Source organism: Hyla sarda, chromosome 9 (genome assembly GCF_029499605.1).
Source record: "Hyla sarda isolate aHylSar1 chromosome 9, aHylSar1.hap1, whole genome shotgun sequence".
NCBI lineage: Eukaryota > Metazoa > Chordata > Amphibia > Anura > Hylidae > Hyla > Hyla sarda.
This window is the reverse complement of record NC_079197.1, coordinates 141,853,145-141,876,129: the sequence shown is the minus strand read 5'-3', so window position 1 is coordinate 141,876,129 and position 22,985 is coordinate 141,853,145. Positions and strand designations below refer to the sequence as shown.

Below are 22,985 nucleotides of genomic sequence, written 5' to 3'. Positions count from 1 at the left end.
CTATCTCATATCTATCTATCTATCTATCTCATATCTATCTATCTATCTATCTCATATCTATCGATCTTTCTCTCATATGTATCTATCTTAAATCTATCGATATATCTTCTATCTATCTTTTATCTCAGTGATAGATAGATAGATATTTCCTGTGTTTTAAAATATTTTTTTTTAATAGACAAACGCCCGCCTGCAATGACTGCTCTGAAGAGCAGGAAGAACAGGCGGTCCGGTGTTTTGAAACGTGCCGAGGAAGAGCGGAGCGCCACGCCACTTACCCTACCCATGGGCCCATCGGCGGTTACACCACCTCACCCGTGTCATGCAGGACACCAGGTATCTCAATGACACTGCACTGAACCTGGTGTCACCACTTCCTCACTATATATAGCAAAACTAGAACTCCAAGCATGCCTAGACAGCCAAAGGCTTTCTGGGCATGCTGGGAGTTGTAGTTTTTTTCTAAATCGAGAGGCATTCTGGTTGGGGAACACTGCCTCAGACGTTACAGAAGGAGTAAAGATGGAGGTGAGGAGGTATGCCCAGGTGCATAAAGTATCATGTACCTATAACTTCTTATCGCCATCTTTACTCCTTGTCCTGTAACTTCTGAGGCAATTTTTCCCAACCTGGATGCCAGATGTAGCAAAACTACTACTCCCAGCATGCCCAAAGGCCCAATAGATGTCTGGGTATGCTGAGAGTTGTAGTTTTACACATACTACCTCCCAGTAGTAATGAGATTACATTAGGAGGTTTGTTACAATGTGTCACCCCAGTAGTAAGGAGATTACATGAGGAGGAGGTTTGTTACAGTGTGTCACCCCAGTAGTAAGGAGATTACATGAGGAGGAGGTTTGTTACAGTGTGTCACCCCAGTAGTAAGGAGATTACATGAGGAGGAGGTTTGTTACAATGTGTCACCCCAGTAGTAAGGTAATTACATGAGGAGGAGGTTTATTACAGCGTGTCACCCCAGTAGTAAAGAGATTACATGAGGAGGAGGTTTGTTACAGTGTGTCACCCCAGTAGTAAGGAGATTACATGAGGAAGAGGTTTGTTACAGTGTGTCACCCCAGTAGTAAGGAGATTACATGAGGAGGAGGTTTGTTACAGTGTGTCACCCCAGTAGTAAGGAGATTACTTGAGGAGGAGGATTGTTACAGTGTGTCACCCCAGTAGTAAGGAGGTTTGTTACAGCGTGTCACCCCAGTAGTAAGGAGATTACATGAGGAGGAGGTTTGTTACAGTGTGTCACCCCAGTAGTAAGGAGATTACATGAGGAGGAGGTTTGTTACAGTGTGTCACCCCAGTAGTAAGTAGATTACACGGGGAGGAGATTTGTTACAGTGTGTCACCCCAGTAGTAAGGAGATTACATGAGGAGGAGGTTTGTTACAGTGTGTCACCCCAGTAGTAAGGATATTACATGAGGAGGAGGTTTGTTACAGTGTGTCACCCCAGTAGTAAGGAGATTACATGAGGAGGAGGTTTGTTAAAGTGTGTCACCCCAGTAGTAAGTAGATTACATGGGGAGGAGGTTTGTTACAGCGTGTCACCCCAGTAGTAAGGAGATTACATGAGGAGGAGGTTTGTTACAGCGTGTCACCCCAGTAGAAGAAGATTACATGAGGAGGAGGAGGTTTGTTACAGTGTGTCACCCCAGTAGTAAGGAGATTACATGAGGAGGAGGTTTGTTATACAGTGTGTCACCCCAGTAGTAGGGAGATGACATGAGGAGGAGGTTTGTTACAGTGTGTCACCCCAGTAGTAAGGAGATTACATGAGGAGGAGGTGTGTTACAGTGTGTCACCCCAGTAGTAAGGTAATTACATGAGGAGGAGGCTTGTTACAGTGTGTCAACCCAGTAGTAAGGAGATTGTATGAGGAGGAGGTTTGTTAGAGTGTGTCACCCCAGTAGTAAGGTAATTACATGAGGAGGAGGTTTGTTACAGTGTGTCACCCCAGTAGTAAGGAGATTACATGAGGTGGAGGTTTGTTACAGTGTGTCACCCCAGTATTAAGGAGGTTACATGAGAAGGTTTGTTACAGTGTGTCACCCCAGTAGTAAAGAGATTACATGAGGAGGAGGTTTGTTACAGTGTGTCAACCCAGTAGTAAGGAGATTACATGAGGAGGAGGTGTGTTACAGTGTGTCAACCCAATAGTAAGGAGATTACATGAGGAGGAGGTTTGTTACAGTGTGTCACCCCAGTAGTAAGGTAATTACATGAGGAGGAGGTTTGTTACAGTGTGTCACCCCAGTAGTAAGGAGATTACATGAGGAGGAGGTTTGTTACAGTGTGTCACCCCACTAGTAAGGTAATTACATGAGGAGGAGGTTTGTTACAGTGTGTCACCCCAGTAATAAGGTGATTACATGAGGAGGTTTGTTACAGTGTGTCACCCTAGTAGTAAGGAGACTACATGAGGAGGTTTGTTACAGTGTGTCAACCCAGTAGTAAGGAGATTACATATGGAGGTTTGTTACAGTGTGTCACCGCAGTTGTAAGATGGGGCGTGTCAAAGGGCGGAGCCAGTGGGCGGGGTCAAGGGGGCGGCAAAATTTACTTTCGCCTAGAGTGGCAAAAATCCTTGCACCAGCGCTGTCCTTGTGGCTGTTGATCCGTCATTTAAGGCGGATGGGCAATAAGAAGGGACAGCAATTGTAGGGACAGGTAGGGCTCACTGACTTCCTGCCGCCCCCTTTCACAACAATGCCCCAGGTAGTTTACCTTTAGGCTAGGTTCAGACTACGGAATCTCCAGGCAGAAAATTCACTGCAGTCTCCAATAGACTGCAATGTGTTCCGTGAGTATTTCCACCTGGAGAATGAGCAACACCATTCTTCAGGCGGAAATTTCCAAGCGGATTTTCCGTTCACAAATTCCACTTCACAAATTCCGAAAGAAACCCATTCACTATACTATACATTTTAGCAAGCGGAATTTCTGCCTACAATTTAAAAGCGGAATTGCAAGCGGAAATTCTGTAGTCTGAACCTAGCCTTAACCATCTAGACTACAGTTGCCAGATATAATAAAACCCTTTAATAATTGTAAACACTAGGTTGAGAAAAGCTAGGGCTGGCACTGTGGCAGCTATGAAAGGGGGTATGGTAGAGACAGGAAAATAATAGTGGTCGGCATAAATTCGCTGGATGGCAGAGATGAGGCAGCGCTCCTTTCGCGGTCTTTCCCGCTTTCTCAAGCCTGCTGGACGTCATCCTCGAGCGTCGTTATACCTGGCGCTCTCTGTGACATCACTCCACCTGTCGTCTGGGAAGTCTTAACGTGCACCAAATAACTAAACATAATTAACAGTCTATAAACACAATGATACTTTAAGAAGTTTAGGAGTCAGTTAGGAAGGCGTTCAGTTCATTTCTTTCGTTCAATCCAAGTCCACCTAGCGCATCAGTACGGACTATCCAGTATGCAATATGTGCAGTGACCACAGGGAAATGTTCCTGTGATCCGATTGGTAGTTAGACAATCCAATTTTCTTGGGGTCCTTTGCGGGCTGAAGGTACTTCTTACTAGTTCATTTTTCAAACTTCTACATCTAAAAGCAATAATGGATTTATTGAGACATTCTGGGACAATTTTTGTATCATCAGCTATAATGTCCCAATATTTATACATAGTTCTTCTTGTTGATTCAGCCATTGGGCTGTACTTAAAAGGAAAAAATATATCGCTTCTTTTCTTTTTCCTTCCTGTGCTTGTATTCTCCTGTCAAGAATCCATGTCTATCCATGTCTAAAGGAGCGCTGCCTCTTCTCTGCCGTCCAGCAGCTTTATGCCGACCACTACTCCCTGACGTTACACTGGGATGAACTAATCGTCAAAGACGCAACAAGGTTTCCAGACATATACTGGTGAGTGCAATCTTCTCTCTTTACATTTTTCATTGCCTTTAATAATTATAAATCAATGTGAGTTACTTTGCACACACCTTGTAGACATTTAGTAATATTTACCTGCCCTGAGGTGGAGTTAAACAGCTCGGCAATGTCATTAATATATAACAAGAGATTCTTGAATTTCTGGTCTTCATAGTCAAATCTTTCACCAAACACAACAGAGCAAATGACATTGGAAACAGCAAGTCGCAATATATGTATAGGGTCAATTGGAGAATCTGTTAGTAAATAAAAAGAGGTTAGTCACTGCTTAAAGAGTACCTGTCATCACAAAAACGTTTCATATCTTGTTAATTAATGTATTAGAAACAATTTTCTAATACCATGTCCTTAAAAAAATGTATCTTTATATATTTAAAAAGTGGATGGGGAGATGCACATTATAAATGTATAGTTTAACTGGGCCGAGGTGCTGAGATACACTTTACCTTTAGTGACAAAAGAAACTAGTAATAAAATTGAAAAATTCAGACCTCTAGGCACAGTTAGTATTTTGTGCTAGTGTGTGTGTGGGAAAAAATGGAGAATGAGAGAATCAATCCTTGTCAAAAGTTAGAAAGGCGCTGGAGTCCCCTGCTCAGTGGACCACTATCCAATGAGTAACTGCCACAGCACGAGGAAGCGGCCTCAGCGAGTGATCTGCATATTCCCGCTCCCGTGATCCCACATCCCCGCTGCTGTCAACTCATCCATCCAGGGCCGGACGCAGCTTCAAACCACCTACTACCACAGACCTACGTGCCAGGATATCCACAACAACGACGGAACAAACACATAAGAAGACTGCAGGTATTTCTACCAGGCCAGATGCACTGTGAGCACCAGCACCTGTGCCAATCTGCACAACACTGTATTTCCTCGTATTCATTCCTTACACAATAGACTGTTACAAACCACAATTGTATTTACAGCACTGCTACTATTTTTACTCTATTTTTACTCTTTTTTTATAATACATAATTTTACAAGTGATTCTAACTTTTTCCTTGTCAAAGACTTGTCATTTTAAATCCATTTTTTATGTTGCATTATGCGATACTGCTTTTAACCTACATATATATCGTAGCCAATTATCGCTCTCTTGGGTTGCTGCTCTCATGGATGCCAGACTAGCAGGATGGATCTGCGCAACTTTCAAAGACACGCTAGGCCAGAAAACCTACCAGCCTCAGCCTAAACTAAACCGTGAATTCTAACCTAATCCCCGCTAAAGCTAGCGTTACTACTGGACCGAAACTAATTCCCCTAAATCCAGTGGAACAGCGCATATCAGTCTAAGGACTCTAAAATGCTTAAGGTCACAACCTTTGTCAATCTCCGAGAGACTTTGCATGTATAGAGACTGTTCCTGTTATGAAGCTTGCATAAAATCTTCAGTAAAGTTCCGACTGTTTACAGCAAACTCTCCAGTTGTGGACATTCAATTATTCTATACCTCCCTATCGCTCTTGGGAAGGGTGGCAGTAGGACAAGCATTACAGAGGAGCCCGCACCCTGGCATCACGAATAGGAAGGGTTAACCAGACACTCTTTAGTCACCACACAGCTACACCCCATATACCCTACTCCCCCAGGCTATCACAATATAATATAGTCATTGGGAACATTATAATAACAATTACTACACCAGAGGGCAGTAGATGTATAATCAGATGCTTATGGCTTGGCGAGATCAATAAATCTGACCATACAGATCAGATTAATGCTGGTTTTATTAATTATTGGGGACCATTGATCTAGGATGTATAGGGACAGAGGGGCAGTTAAAAATTCTCCCAATTACTGTATGTGGAAAGAAGAATCTGGCATCTTTAATGTTCCCCCAGAAATACATATTCCCAGGAAATTCTTTATAGATACCGTAGTTGTTGGTCAACATCACCTATTTAAATTATACGGCCGGTCTTAAAGAATTAGAAATATTTTTATTTCCTCAACCCACCTTTGCCCTTCATAAAATTCTCAGCGAGACATCGGGCTTCTTCTTGGACTCTTTCTTCGATGCTCCTTTTTCCCATTCCAAAATTTCTCAAAGTTGTCAGGGAGAATCGACGAAGGATTTTCCACCTTTCTCCATTGCTTGCAATGACCCCTGTAAATTCACACATGTAGTTAAGGTGGTTGACCAGCATAAGAAAAGTATGGATGTTTTCATCCCAAACAGCTCCACACCGGTCCACAGGTTGTGTGATACTGCAGCCTATTCACTTCAATGAGGCTGAAATGCAATACCAGACACAATTCTACACTGGTGGGACTTGTTTCTGGGAGAAAGTGGCTAAATTATTCTAATTCTAGATAACCGTATCCCTCTAATCCATTATTGTCTTCAAATTAAAGAAAATGTAGTTAGCTATACTTAACCCCTCAAGGACACAGTCCATTTTGGCCTTAAAGGGGTACTCCGCCCCTAGACATCTTATAGGGGATAAGATGTCTGATGGCGGGGAGGTGGCGCTCGCTGGGACACCCTGCGGTTTCTGGCGAGGCACTCCAGTATAACTCTGGACAGAGCGAACGCTGCTCCATACTGGATGAGGGGGCAGTCACTGCCCCTTTACTCGTCTCTATGGGAGGGGGCATGCGGCCCCGAACAGGTAACGCATCTTACTGCGTTCCCCCGTCAGGCATTCTGGAACAATGGACACCGATGCATGTTGTCATCAGGTGTGGCATCAGTTGCATTGGCGCTGAGATTTAGGCTGAGTTCACGTATGCTGGATGCCGGACATATGTGAACCCAGCCTTAACCCCTACCCGCCCCAGGATGTATGCATATGTCCAAGATGCAAGCTTGTAAGCGCAACTAAACGTATGCATACGTCCTAGCGATATCCTGCTCAGCACAATGCGCTGTAGGAGATTTCTGTCAGTCATAGCCGGGGTCCCGCTGCAGCTGCCGAGACCGGGATTGAGCCTAGGGGGTTGACAGGGGGAATCTAGGGGGTTGACAGTGAAGGGGGCTCCCCTCATCCACCAACGGTGATCCTGCGATGCGATTGGTTGTCATGGCAGCAGGAGTCCAGCTGATAGCTTCCTGTCTGCCTAGTATGGCAGCCTGTGAGGTCCAGTCATAGGCTGGATCGCACAGGCTGTTAGTCAGTGTTGTACTGACTGTTATACTGTGCTGCAGTACAGATGTACTGCAACATAGTATAACCTGTAAAAAGTGAAAAGTAAAAAAATTAAAGGTTTTTAAATAAATTAATAAAGTGTAAAAAAAATAATAAAATAAATGTTCCATTCCCAATAAAACCCTATGGGGGAGTGAAGGGTACAAGAGTCTTGATAGAATAATACAGATCTGTAATCTTGTATGATGTGTATCATAATTCTGTAATCTTGTATGATGTGTATCATAATTCTGTAATCTTGTATGATGTATCTTAATTCTGCCGTTTGTAACCGCAAGGCCCGTACCGTACTTCTCGTTTTCTCAACTGCTGATTCCTAACTGTTGTGCACGTACATCCTGTTCTTGTGTTCTGCTGACTTGTAACTATTAAGCAACATGGTATATATATATGAACGTTGGCAAATAGTAAAACAGAGCGTACTTAGACGGCATCTTGTGTGCATGTATTTTTTCCACACCTGATAAGACGCTCTCCTGGCCAGTACAAGCCTTAAGCCAAATTGGACCTAGTACCAGGGGTACAGAAAAGACAGAGAACCAGTACCAGGGGTACTGAGTAGATTATAGAGAACCTTTCAGCTGGGGGCTCAGTCCGGGGTCGAGAGGGTCATCCTCCGGACCGGTAAGAACCATATCCTTGTGTGGTATTGTCGATCCGGGGGGCACTGGCCACGTCTTGATTCCAGTAAGTAAAAGAGTTACTTTCATATCGTGTCTGGGACACAGTATTACAGTATTTGACTTCTGTTCAGGGAACAGGGGAAATGAGGAACTAAGAGTAATTTGATCCAGGGTGGTTGTCATGTTTCAATTTGGCTTAACGCTTACAAAAACTTCTTGTATTTCTGTTTAGTTCTGTTTAGTGTTTTACTTGTAACTTCCCTTTTTTTTCCCCTTACGCTTAAGAAGACACGTGAGTATACTAACATTGCTTTAATGTCTAGAGTAAGGTGCATATAACTGTTATAATATTAATACTGATAATAATAATAAGTAATAATCTGCTGGTTCTCAAAACATCTGTAAGACGCCCCACCCTCCCGGCTAGAGGAAACTTGTTGACCCGGGATGTGGTGAAAGCAAGTGACAGTTTGTTCAGAGATACCGTGCATGCTCAGTGATTGGTGCAATTTAATCAGAGAATCCCTAATCTGTTGAGAGGAATTGTCGGAACCCTCAGAGTTCAGTACAGCCAAATCCAGAGATTGAGGCTTTGCACCAATTACGGAACATGGGTTCCAAATCATCTAAGTCCTATCCTCCTCCCCTTCCCTGTGAAACATGTAAGGCTTATGTGGCCCGAGTTAGCCCTACAGGATGGGATTTAGTGAATCCGTGGGTAGATGATATAGTTGGTTGGTCAGAATTCATGAAGGACTCCAGCCCATTCCCAAGGGAGGGGGCCAATGATACATACCCCCTGACCTCCACTCTAACAACTACATTTGTAATCTCGAGAAGGGTAGAGAGCGTATATGGAGAGAATTAGAAGAGGAACTTAACCAAGTTTTCAAACAAAAATCATCACTGCCCATTGCTGTGGCATGCAAACAAAAAAAACTAGGTGAAACTGTTACTGGATTTTTGGAAAAGGTTCACAGCATGTTGGCGTTATGATGCAGGGCTGTGTAAATTGTTTAATAGGATTAGAGATTGTTGTCAGAAATAGAGACTCAAAGTTTTGGTGGAAAAGCAGGTGATTTGTGAAGGAGAAAGCATGTGAAGCAGTGTGAGGAATGTAGGATGAGCAGAGCTGAACCTGCTGGAATAAATGAAGTGAAGATGACTGTTCAATGCTATGGAATGGAGTGATGTGGTAAATCGCTTGGAAAGCCCTGTGTATGTGGTCATATGATGGCGTTTATAGGATGGTTCTTATGATATAAAGTATGTTATATATGTGTGAGGTGTATAGAATCAGGAGTGTATAGAAAATGACCAGTGAATGTTTTCCCTGTGAAGCTGTTGTGTTGTAATGAAAATGGTGTTAAAAGAAAAATATATTCACGTGGTATTAAATTGAACTATTTGATGATATTTCATTAATTTCTTGCCTTTACAGTAACACAGGGTTGATGAAAAAAAATGAAATGTATCAGGAAATGCGATTAATTGTCTGATTATATTACAGGAGTAATAAGAGAAGAAATTTGGCCAAGAAGATAAAATAAATAAAAAAAGTGATCACTATTTAATTGATAAATATTACTTTAGGCATTTAAAATCAAGCTAATGGTTTACTGGATTATAAACAATGTGCATTGGAGATAATTATTTTTCAAATTTTTGAGAAAGCTGTGTACACTTTTATTTTTATATCTTTGGTGAGAATGTGGGCCCTGTGTGTTGTACGTTAAGTATTTGTAAATGTCGGTATTGTTACATGTTATGTTTCTTGTATGTCTCTTGATGTTAAGTAACACTGTCAGTAATACATGTGATAATAGACGTTTCATGGTGACTGACCAGAATTAGGGAAAGACAAGAAGTCAGACTCAAAGGGGTGGTGACTGGTGACATAGAGGTTTGGGAGGAGTAAGGCGGGGTTTACAGGGAGCATGACAGCTTCTTCTTCTTCTTCGGATCTGGTGTAATTTTGTTTTTCAGGGGATATATATGTATGTGCATATATATATATATGCGTATATATATGTCTACTGTTTGAAATTGAGTATGTTCATAGCACCTGTATACACAATGCCCCGAGGGTGACCATTTAACCTTCCCTTCCTTTCGCATCATACCTGAATGCCCTGTAAACCTCCTGAGAAGAGACCTCATATGTAAACTCAAATTACATATCACTGCATCCCCGTCCAGGTTACATGTCACGTCTGACCTCGCACCCATAGTCACACCTGCAGGGTACTAACATTATCCTGTTATGTCCCCGACCCAAGTCCCACCTGAGGTAGACCCCATTGTCTGATCACATGGAGACCATGATGTGGGACACATTGACAGTACATCATACAAGGCAAGACTCAAACCAGACATTCTCCCGGTCTACCATAAACAGCACCCCTTGTCACAGGAAACAAATCAAAAGGTATCCGCCCTATAATCAAACATTTCCTACAAACTTGAGTTTTAGAACATACTGTCTCCAAACCCAATGGTACTGTCTGTTTTGTACAAGACCTGAGAGCCATCAACAGACTAATTGTGCCTATTGCCCCTATAGTTCCTGATGTCACTCAACTGTTGTCATCAATCCCAGCACAGGCAACTCATTTTTCTGTCCTCGATCTGAAGAATGCTTTCTTCTCGATCCCAGTGGACGAAGAGACCAGACTCCTTTTTGCTTTTTCCTTTGAGGGACTACAGTTAACCTGGTGTGCAATGCCCCAGGGGTATGCTGATTCACCAGTTGTGTTCAGCATTGTCCTCCAAGCCTTTTTACAATCATGGCACACCCCCCAGGGTTCTGTTCTCCTCCAAAATGTTGATGATTTGTTAATGTGTAGTTTCTCTGAGGAGGCCTGCCTTGAGGATGGTGTTGTGAACAGGTTGAATATCTGGGTTTTGTTCTGCCAAAAGGGAAAAGGGAGTTGAGCAAGTCTAGAGTTCAGTCTGTAGCGGGCCTGGTCACCCCGCACGCCCAGAAGGAAATGCTATCTTTCTTGGGTATGATAAACTACTGCAGACAGTGGATTCCCGATTGCTCATAGAGATGCTACCCTATCAGGCAAACCCGATCTAATCAAATGGTCCTCATAAATGTACAAAGCTTTTAATGACAAGTCCAGGGCTAGGCCTCCCAGATTACAATTTGCCTTTCCACATGTATGCATGAGACAATTGTAAAACCATGGCGGGTGTGCTGATACAGTTTCATGGAGGTAAACTATGTCCTTGTGCCCTTTTTCTCAAAGGTGATGCCCGTCTCTGTACAGGGAATGCCGGCATATCTGCGAGCTCTTGCTGCCTGTGCTATGATTGTTGAACAAGCTACCACCCTTACTTTAGGACATGACACTACCTTGCACACTTCTCATGATGTTATCTCTCTCCTTAAAGGCCTACATACACAAACACATGTAAACACAATGGCTCTCTGGATATGAGGCAATTCTCCTCAGTAATCCATACTTAAAAATGGTGTATGCCTCCCCTACATCTGGCCCTGCGCAATAGTTGGCCTGAAAATTCATGATGATGTGATGTCGGACATCCCTACCATCACAATTAGTCATCATTCACTGCAGGACACACATGTGGGACTGATCACATTTCAAAGGGCAATGCTCTAGCAGACCAAACCACCAAACTGGCTGCTACACAACAACCTGTCTCACTGATGTTACCAGTTCTTACACCTCCTTCACTCGAAAAAATAAATAAAAAAAACTCTTCTCTCTCCAGTCCTCTGTTCCCGAACAAGAGGAATATGATTGGTGTTATCCGGTATTGCAGAAAAATCCTGTAACAGGATTGATCTGCAAAGAGGGGACACCATGCATACCCCAACACAGTGCCACAGTTTTATTGCTCATTTCCACGGAGTAGGCCAAAGGGAGCACCTTTGAGAAGTGGAAACCAGTCCTTCCCATCATACTCTCAGAAATTAGAATGACCCTCCATAAGACTTTAAAACTCTCCCCTTTTTGAGATTCTCATGGGTAGGCCTTTCCCGACTCCATGGGCCCAACAACCACTTATAACAGAAGAAGGGGACCTCAACCAGATAAGGGAACAATATGTCACAGACCTCATCCAAACCCTTGATAAAGTAGAACAAAATGTTGTCTGTAATTCTCCTTCTCTCCCACAGGAACCAACACACCAGTTCCAGGAAGGCGACACTGTCCTGGTTAAGACTCTGTCGAAAGGAAAGAAGCCCGGAGACTTCACCTTTGGACCCCCAACCACAGTTGTTGCCGTGAAGAGGACGGCGGTTCTCACGGAAGACAGCCCTTCTTGGATCCACGCCTCTCGGATCAAACTCGTCCAACATCACCCAAAGGAGGTAATAACGGGGGCAGACAGCCCTGACCTTGAAAGCCTACCGAAAGATGTACCCGCTGATGCCCTGGCCTTGTTCTGGCAGATGGTTGAAGAAACTAAGTCTCCTGATGTTTGCATTAATGACTTTATTGACTTTGATTCACCCCACGGTGACTCTACAGAATGAATAAGAGAGACACCCAAACGATAAGTTCCTGAAACACCATATAATGTTAGCACAAAACCTCACTGCAAAGGATTGTTGGATATGCACCCATGCCCCTGTGTCTGCCCAAAGCATGCCCTACTTTGCTATCCCTGTGCCCTCATATGAATTATTTCAGGGAGACTGTTTTGACATGCTTGCTGACAACGAGACACCATATGCAAAGAACTGAAACACCTCAGTGGGTATTCCTATAGTAGGATGGGTGGGGCAGCCATGGTGGCAGGGAAACTTAAGCAGCCCAGGCCTAGGACCACAACAAGTGTTGGCTTTCAAGGGGGGTTCCTGGGTAACTCGAGTGGTCACACATATACTAGACCTAGGAGCAATCCCCACAGAAGGAATGAAAGTTAGTTTTAACAGGACATCCGCAAGTACTGATCTTCTTAAGCCCAGCCAGATAGAAAGGTACTTACATGACCCAAAATGGCCAAATAACACCCTCTTTACTCAGGCTACTCAAGACGTAGACTGCTATAATATAACAGGACACCAACCATGCAATGACACGTCAGAATACCAACTTACTGAACCAACATGGAATAACCCAGATGTGGGCTACTGCGGTAGATTAGGGCAGATACCTTCCTGGTGTTACTTAACAAATGCCTCTAGACTCATTGACATAGTTAATAAACTTATCAATCAACATTCCTCTTTCTGGGAGCTCCCACGAGACATCTATTGGGTATGTGGTAGGGAAGCCTACAAGTGGTTGCCGGTAGGGGTCAAAGGCACATGCACCCTAGCTAGACTTACCCCCTCCACCTTTGTCATATCCAACGACGACATTGACATGAGAGCAGCTCCTAAACATATGTTATACCGAAGAGCAGCAGATAACAAAGAAAGGGAAAACGGTAGGCCACATGTTGTACAAATGGGAATAACCAACAAGCTTTTTAGCACCATTTTTATATATCCAATGGTGATGCAAATATGGGATAAGTTAGTCGAAGCCACTAACTACCTCGACGACCAAATATATGACATTTTAGAAATTACTAATACCTCTGTGTCCGTGCAAAATCAACTGATGATAGTGACTAACCAACACGCAATAGTCTTGGACTATCTCACAGCAGCTCAAGGAGGGATGTGTCAAATCATAGGTCCTACTTGTTGCCATTACATAGACACTTCAGGAACAATTCAGATGCACCACCAGCTTGAGAACATACAAAAATTGAGGGACAAATATGCCAAAGACAATGAAATCAACAGGGATAAGTGGTGGGGGGATACCTTTTCAATATTGAATCCCGCTACCTGGCTCAAGGGCGTAGGAGGATGGATAGGGGGCGTTCTGCAGCTCATAATACACATTACTGTCATTGCCCTTATAGTATATGTATCAATAAAACTTATTTTCTTATGTATGAAACGCTGCAAGCCAAGACCTGCTGCAGATCCTAAAATCCTCCTCTCCACCTCATCAGACACCCAAGTCCCTCTACTTCACCGTCACTCAGCAGAAGGCTATACTGCCTACATAAAGACTTTTCAAAAGAAAATAGAATACAAGAAAAACCAAGTTGTCTAAAGTGACAACTGGTTTTAAGAGGGGATTGAAGGGTACAAGAGTCTTGATAGAATAATACAGATCTGTAATCTTGTATGATGTGTATCATAATTCTGTAATCTTGTATGATGTGTATCATAATTCTGTAATCTTGTATGATGTATCTTAATTCTGCCGTTTGTAACCGCAAGGCTCGTACCGTACTTCTCGTTTTCTCAACTGCTGATTCCTAACTGTTGTGCACGTACATCCTGTTCTTGTGTTCTGCTGACTTGTAACTATTAAGCAACATGGTATATATATATGAACGTTGGCAAATAGTAAAACAGAGCGTACTTAGACTGCATCTTGTGTGCATGTATTTTTTCCACACCTGATAAGACGCTCTCCTGGCCAGTACAAGCCTTAAGCCAAATTGGACCTAGTACCAGGGGTACAGAAAAGACAGAGAACCAGTACCAGGGGTACTGAGTAGATTATAGAGAACCTTTCAGGGAGATTTATCAAAACCTGTGCAGAGGAAAAGTTGGCCAGTTGCCCATAGCAACCAATCAGCTCGCTTCTTTCATTTTTAACAAGGCCTCTGCAAAATGAAAGAAGTGATCTGATTGGTTGCTATGGTCAACTGGGCAACTTTTCCTCTGCACAGGTTTTGATAAATCTCCCTGTATATTATCACACACACAAAAACAAAAAAAAAAAATAACGCCCAAACCTATACATAATAGGTATTGCCACATCCGTAAAAAAAAAAAAATTTTAGTCCAAACCGTGGGAAAAAAAGATAGACAAATCCCCCCCCCCCCCAAAAAAAATGGCACCAATAAAAAGTACAGCTCGTACCGCAAAAAATAAGCCTCACTCAATGGCATTGGACAAAATATTATTCTGTTTAGAATAGGAAAAAGCACAAAGAAAAGCTATATAAATTGGGTATCGCCATAATCGTACCGACCCACAGAAGAAAAATAATATAATTTTTACCAGACAGTGAATGCCATAAAAAATAGTAAGACCTCTGACAAGTTAAGTAAAAGCATGTCAGAAGAAGTATTACCACTTAAAGAGACACATGCCAGATTTGAAAAATTGGGCCATGTCATTAAGCTAAAAACAGGCAGCCTCCTTAAGGGGTTAATTAGTCAAACAACCCCTATAACCTTTACTTATTTACTTTTTTTTGCTTACAGAGCTGTATGTGGAATAATTTCTGTGCCATAATCTGTATTTTTTATTTGTACCATTTGGACATTGATCTGACTTTTTGATCTCCGTCTATTTTTTTTGGGGTGTATGAGGTGATGTTTATACCATTTGGTTTGTGAATACTAGTACTAGGTTACTTGTGCATCCAAACAAAGGTGGAAAACCTATTCTGATGTATGCTGCTATTGGATTAGTGGTTCCTGTATATACCACTGATGATAATGACAAGAATGTTATATAAAGCTAACAGCGCAAGGTGGGGGAAAGTGAGAGCACAAACAATGTGGTATGTAGAGGTTAAAGTACTTAAGTTTAGAAGCGGTTTAAAGGGGTACTCTCCTGGAAAAAAAAATATTATTTTTAATCACCAGGTACTTATAAGCTGCTGTATACTACAGAGGAAGTTCTTTACTTTTTGATTTTCCTTCCTGTCTGACCACAGTGCTCTCTGCTGACACCTCTGTCCAAGTCAGGAACTGTCCAGAACAGGAGAGGTTTGCTATGGGGATTTGCCCCTGCTCTGGACAGTTCCTGACATGGACAGAGGTGTCAGCAGAGAGCACTGTGGTCAGACAGGAAGGAAAATCAAAAAGAAAAAAACTTCCTCTGTAGTATACAGTAGCTAATAAGTACTGGAAGGATTAAAATTTTTAAATGGTAGTAATTTACAAATCTGTTTAACTTTCTGGCACCACTTGATTTAAAAAAAAAAAAATGTTTCCCAGTGGAGTACCCTTTAAGGGTTATTCCGCCTATAGACGCCTTATCCCCCATCCAAAGTACAGTGGTCCCTCAACATATGATGGTAATCCGTTCCAAATGGACCATCGTTTGTTGAAACCATCGTATGCTGAGGGATCCGTGCAATGTAAAGTATAGGAAGTTATACTTACGTGTCCCCGCCGCTCCGAACCGTCACTGCTGCCCTGGATGTCGCCCTCCATCACTGTCACTGCATCCCTGGGGTGTCCCCATCGCTCCGGACCGTCTATGCTGCCTGGGATCATCGCTCTTCATCGCCGTCATCACGACACTGTGCATGCCGCTCCTATTGAATGACGGGACGGTGTGCGCAGCGACGTGATGACGATGAAGGAGAGGGACGGAGATGCAGAGGATCCCGAAGAGGACGGTCCGGAGCCCCGAGGACAGGTAAGTGATCATCACCGGACCACACGGGGCACCTTAAACGGCTATCTGGCAGCAGATTGGGCAGTCTGCGCTGCCAGATGGCCGTTTATGTGATGGCCCCGATATTCAAAAGCATCGTATGTTGAAATAATCGTATGTTGGGGGGGGGCCTGTATATGGGATAAGAAATCTGATCACATGGGTCCCACCACTGCAGCACCAGGCATTCTGTGCTGCTCCAGTCTCGGAAGCGCTGGGTTTTCGTGACTGGAGTCGTGATGTCACACCCCATCCCCTCTGTAGACATGAATGGAGTGGGCGTGGAGTGACATCTTGAAGGGGCGTGGTCACTAGCTGTCTACATTTGGGCCATTAAAGGAAAACTCCAAGGAAAACAAACTTAGTCTCTATCCACAAGATAGGGGATAAGTAGCTGATCTCAGGGGGTCCAACCGCTGGGACCCCCCTCGATCTCCAGAATGGGACCTGGCTTTCAGTGAGGAGCGTGTGCTGCAGACGGCACGCCCTCCATTCATTTCAATGGGACCACCAAAATATTTGAATACAGCACTGTGGATAGGGGATAAGTTCATTTTCGCTTGATTTCTCCTTTAAAGTTATCAGTCCTGCTGTGGTGCGCCCCTGAATAAATCTGCATCACCTGTCTGATGGCCATATGCATGAACGCAGTGTGAACTCAGCCTTACATGGATATTTGTATTACATAACATTTTAAAGATATACTGTAATGTACCTCCCCATTTTTCATATATGACATATTTTCCCAGATATGTATGACCTGTATACAGCATTATAGAATCATTTACATTAAAATCTATTAGAAAATGATTAGTTATTGTTATTTTACGTTTTCTTTATCAGCTTACCAAAATCCTTATGAAAAAACTCTCCTGCTCCTAAATCTGCCCTATCACTAAATGCGTCACTGCGGTCCACCAAGGCTTCCTTCACTGCGTCGTACCCGATCAGTATTATCGTCCGAACGTTCGCGGTGTAGATGGTATAGACAGGTCCATACTTCTCACTCAGCTAGAGATAAAGAAAACATAAAAAATATTGCATAACAGGTCTGAGCTGGAGATAAAGAAAACATAAAAAATATTGCATAACAGGTCTGAGCTGGAGACATAAACTTCTATAACCCTGTTCATTCAGATCAATAAAGCCAAACTCAGAAGACTTTCCAGATCACATAAAATGGGAAATTTCTGCACAGACCTAAAAGACGCCATCAGGAATTCAGGAGTTAATAAGGCGGGTGGGGTAGAGGGGCCCCATTTACGGAAAACAAACATTGTCATCAGATATTTTACATATGATAATAGACTGGTAAAGCAGCGGATGAGAATATATACAGTGCTCCCTCAAGTTACAATATTAATCGGTTCCAGGACGACCATTGTATGTTGAAACTATTGTATGTTGAGACCAGAACTCTATGGAAACCTGGTAATTGGTTCTGAAGCCACCAAAATGTCATCCAAAAATAGGAAAAAGTGAGGATTAAAGATAAATAAGTAGATAACTAATATAGATAAAGCAAATCCTTCCATATAAAAGTAATAAAGATCTGCTGGGATCTGTAATCACTGTTTATGTCAGTGTTTCCCAACCAGGGTGCTTCCAGCTGTAGCAAAACTACAACTCCCAGCATGCCCGGACAGCCTTTGGCTATCTGAGCATGCTGGGAGTTGTAGTTTTGCAACAGCTGTAGGCACCGTGGTTGGAAAACGCTGGTCTATGTAGGGGACAGGAGCTTCTTCAGGGTCCTGTACAGTACACAGTGTCCAAAAAAGTAACATGGAGTCGCCTTCACCTGGTGTCCAAAGGAGCAGCTAACCCTGGCACTGGTAAAGAGTACAGAACATGTAATACCTTCCTGTACTGTAGGGGGCGCTACCAGAAACCAGTCAGTGCATACGCTTCAGTAATACAGGTAAAGAGTACAGAACATGTAATACCTCCCTGTACTGTAGGGGGCGCAACCAGACACCAGTCAGTGCATGCACTTCAGTAATATAGGTAAAGAGTACAGAACATGTAATACCTCCCTGTACTGTAGAGGGCACTACCAGACATCAGTCAGTGCATACACTTCAGTAATACAGGTAAAGTGTACAGAACATGTAATACCTCCCTGTACTGTAGGGGGCGCTACCAGACATCAGGAAGTGCATACACTTCAGTAATACAGGTAAAGAGTAGTACAGAACATGTAATACCTCCCTGTACTGTAGGGGGCACTACCAGACACCAGGAAGTGCATACACTTCAGTAATACAGGTGAAGTGTACAGAACATGTAATACCTCCCTGTACTGTAGGAGGCGCTACCAGACCCCAGTCAGTGCATACACTTCAGTAATACAGGTAAAGAATACAGAACATGTAATACCTCCCTGTACTGTAGGGGGCGCTACCAGACACCAGTCAGTGCATACACTTCAGTAATACAGGTGAAGTGTACAGAACATGTAATACCTCCCTGTACTGTAGGAGACGCTACCAGACACCAGTCAGTGCATGCACTACAGTAATACAGGTAAAGTGTACAGAACATGTAGTACCTTCCTGTACTGTAGGGGGCGCTACCAGAAACCAGTCAGTGCATACGCTTCAGTAATACAGGTAAAGAGTACAGAACATGTAATACCTCCCTGTACTGTAGGGGGCGCAACCAGACACCAGTCAGTGCATGCACTTCAGTAATACAGGTAAAGAGTACAGAACATGTAATACCTCCCTGTACTGTAGAGGGCACTACCAGACATCAGTCAGTGCATACACTTCAGTAATACAGGTAAAGTGTACAGAACATGTAATACCTCCCTGTACTGTAGGGGGCGCTACCAGACATCAGGAAGTGCATACACTTCAGTAATACAGGTAAAGAGTAGTACAGAACATGTAATACCTCCCTGTACTGTAGGGGGCACTACCAGACACCAGGAAGTGCATACACTTCAGTAATACAGGTGAAGTGTACAGAACATGTAATACCTCCCTGTACTGTAGGAGGCGCTACCAGACCCCAGTCAGTGCATACACTTCAGTAATACAGGTAAAGAATACAGAACATGTAATACCTCCCTGTACTGTAGGGGGCGCTACCAGACACCAGTCAGTGCATACACTTCAGTAATACAGGTGAAGTGTACAGAACATGTAATACCTCCCTGTACTGTAGGAGACGCTACCAGACACCAGTCAGTGCATGCACTACAGTAATACAGGTAAAGTGTACAGAACATGTAGTACCTTCCTGTACTGTAGGGGGCGCTACCAGACACTAGTCAGTGCATGCACTTCAGTAATACAGGTAAAGTGTACAGAACATGTAGTGCCTTCCTGTACTGTAGGGGGCACTACCAGACACTAGTCAGTGCATGTACTTCAGTAATACATGTAAAGTGTACAGAACATGTAGTACCTTCCTGTACTGTAGGGGGCACTACCAGACACCAGTCAGTGCATACACTTCAGTAATACAGGTAAAGTGTACAGAACATGTAATACCTCCCTGTACTGTAGGGGGCGCTACCAGAAACCAGTTAGTGCATACACTTCAGTAATACAGGTAAAGTGTACAGACCATGTAGTACCTTCCTGTACTGTAGGGCGGCGCTACCACATAGCCAGTCAGTGCATACACTTCAGTAATACAGGGGTTTTACCAGTGAATGCCCATTCTGATTGGTCAGTTCTTCCAGACATTGACATGTTTCACAGATCTGGACTGTCCTTGGCATTGTATGTTGAAACTACTGTATGTTGAGGCCATTGTAAGTTGAGGGATCACTGTATTCTGTAAGACTTCCTTCTTCTATTCCTGGATCACCCACACATATGATGTCTACAGTAGGTCTATAGTAGGAATTGTTATATAACCAGTGACCTAAGGATATTATTATAAATTAGTATACATACCTTAACTAAAGATTGAGGTAGTTCTGAGGTGCTGATCTGCAGGATGTTCCCCAGGCCCGGTAGAGGTGTAGGTCCTGGGGGAAGGTTCTTTAGCTTCACTCTGCTCCACCATTTTATGAGATAAATGAGGAGAGTGACCCCAGTAACCAGGAGAAGGGTTCCTGCAATGTTCAGAGCCATCCTGTACCCCAGAAATATCAGCTCCGTCTGTACTATGTCCTTCTGTGTTTCTAAATGACTATTATGTACAAGGGAACATTCCAACCTCTGACCAAGAACAGGAGGGGTGTGTTCACAGCGCTGAGTCACGGCTGGATTCTGTATTATGAACATTGTAAATGCTGATATAAATAGGAGTTAATATTGTGCTGAAAACAGTTCTAATAACACTAATTGCTTTGCACATAAGTCCAATTCATTTGACCATTACCTTAGAATAGAACCCCCAAGTTCTGCCTTGTGAGTGGTACATCCTTTAGACAGACTCCTAAAATCCATGGTGGCTTCTTCACTTGCAAATTTCACCGATAACTCAGTAAAATTCTGACTTTGATGGGGTACACCTTATTAAACCCTTCACGACGAGCGACGTACATGTACGGTGTGCGAAGTGTCACTTGGCGTGCTGCGACATACATGTACGTTGCGGGGTTTCGGGAGCGCCGCGTCACCGGTAGCGGTGATCGGGCCAGGATGACTGCTGTTATCTAATAGCAGGCATCCCGGCACATAGCCGAGGGGGGTCCTGAGACCCCCCCATGACCGCGATGGGTCAATTCAGACCTGCGATCTGCGCGATTCCGGGTCATACAGGTCACTGGTGACCCGGAAAATAAGAGGGATCGGGGGTGTCCAAGACACCCTCGATCCCCCTGAAGGTATAGGAGTTTGGTGGCAGGGATGCCACCCCTCCTATCCCTTCTATTGGTCGGCCGAGCGACCGACCGATAGCAGACTGGGGGAGTGGGGGGGTTAAAGTTCGGTTCCCCCGCTTTGCCCACCTATCGGTGTCCGGGCAAAACAGGGGAACTGTCCATGGAAAGTAGGCGCCAAAGGTCCCTTACCTGGATACCGGATCCGGGAGCGCGATCCTCCATGCGGGGATCCCCCACATGCGGTGGCAGCGGCAGCAATTCATCCGGGTCCTGCCATGTGAGTTGTTGCCTAGCAACATCCGGAGGGCCACAGTTTACAGTGGTCTCTAAACCGTGGCCCTCCAGATGTTGCAAAACTACAACTCCCAGCATGCCCAGACAGCTGTTTGCTGTGTGGGCATGCTGGGACTTGTAGTTTTGCAATATTTAGAGGGGTTCAGGTTGTAGATCACTATGCAGTGGTCTCAAAATGTAGCCCTCCACATGTTGCAAAACTTCAACTCTCAGCATGCCCAGAGAGCAGTTTGCTGTCGGGCATGCTGCGAGTTGTAGTTTTGCAACATCTGGAGGGCCACAGTTTTGAGAACACTGGACAGTGATTTACAACCTGAACCCCTCTAAATCTTGCAAAACTACAACTCCCAGCATTCAGGAACAGCATAAGGCTGTCTTGGCATGCTGGGAGTTGTACTTGCGTGCCTCCAGCCGTTGCATAACTACCTCTTTCAGAATGCCCTTCCGCAATCAGTACATGCTGGGAGTTGTAGTTTTGCAACAGCTGGAGGCACACTGGTTGGAAAATACTGAGTTAGGTCATAGAACCTAACTCAAGGTTTTCCAACCAGTGTGCCTCCAGCTGTTGCAAAACTACAACTCCCAGCATGCATGGTCTGTCAGTGCATGCTGGGAGTTGTAGTTTTGACCCCCCTCCCATGTGAATGTACAGGCTACATTCACACTGGCGGCAGAATACAGTGAGTTCCCCGCTTCAAGTTTGAGCTGCGGCAAATTTTCCGCCGCAGCTCAAACTCCTAGCTGGAGACTCAGTGTATTCGGCCTCCAGTGTGAATGTAACCTAAAAACACTACACTTCACTAACATAAAATAAAGAGTAAAACACTACATATACACACGTACACGTAAAAATGAAAAACGTATTGTACGGCAGTGTTTCTAAGATGGAGCCTCCAGCTGTTGCAAAACAAAAACTCCCAGCATTTCTGGACAGCAATTGACTTTCCAAGCATGCTGGGAGTTCTACAACAGCTGGAGGCACCCTGTTTGGGAATCACTGGCATAGAATACCCCTATGTCCACCCCTATGCAAGTCCCTAATTCAGGTCTCAAATGCGCATGGCGCTCTCACTTTGGAGCCCTGTGGTATTTCAAGGCAACAGTTTAGGATCACATATGGGGTAACGCCGTACTCGGGAGAAATTGCCTAACAAATTTTGGGGGGCCTTTTCTCCTTTTACCCCTTATGAAAAGGAACAGTTGGGGTCTACACCAGCATGTTAGTGTAAAAAAATAAACATTTTTAAACTAACATGCTGGTGTTGCCCTATACTTTTCATTTTCACAAGCAGTAAAAGGGAAAAACTCCCTACAAAATTTGTAATGCATTTTCTCCTGAGTACGGAGATACCCCATATGTGGGCGCAAAGTGCTCTGGGGGCGCACAACAAGGCCCAGAAGGGAGAGTGCGCCATGTACATTTGAGGTGATTTGCACAGGGGTGGCAGATTGTTACAGCGGTTCTGACAAACGCAAAAAAAAAAAACACACCCACATGTGACCCCATTTTGGAAACTACACCCCTCACGTAATGTAATGAGGGGTACAGTGAGAATTTACACCCCACAGGTGTCTGACGGATCTTTGGAACAGTGGTCCGTGAAAATAAAAAATTTTGCTCATCCCACTTTTCCAAAGATCTGTCAGACACCAGTGGAGGGTAAATGCTCACTGTTACATTCTGTGAGGCGTCTAGTTTCCAAAATAATATGCCATGTGTTTATTTTTTTGCTGTCCTGGCACCATAGGGGCTTCCTAAATGCGACAAATGCTCAAA

The 22,985-nt window shown here is 43.8% G+C and overlaps 1 protein-coding gene across 1 annotated transcript in view; it reads right to left on the bottom strand.

Annotated features, from left to right (window-relative positions):
• The window catches only part of LOC130290754 (cytochrome P450 2G1-like), a 63,007-nt gene extending 42,698 nt beyond the window's left edge, over positions 1–20,309 (bottom strand). Inside the window, exons 1-4 of the mRNA XM_056538808.1 lie at positions 20,040–20,309; positions 16,980–17,142; positions 5,867–6,016; positions 3,982–4,142 (exon numbers count right to left, since the gene is read on the bottom strand). Coding sequence (XP_056394783.1) covers positions 3,982–4,142; positions 5,867–6,016; positions 16,980–17,142; positions 20,040–20,219 — 654 coding nt within the window. The 5' untranslated portion in view covers positions 20,220–20,309. The remainder of the gene's footprint in view (positions 1–3,981; positions 4,143–5,866; positions 6,017–16,979; positions 17,143–20,039) is intronic.
• Positions 20,310–22,985: the final 2,676 nt, after the last annotated feature.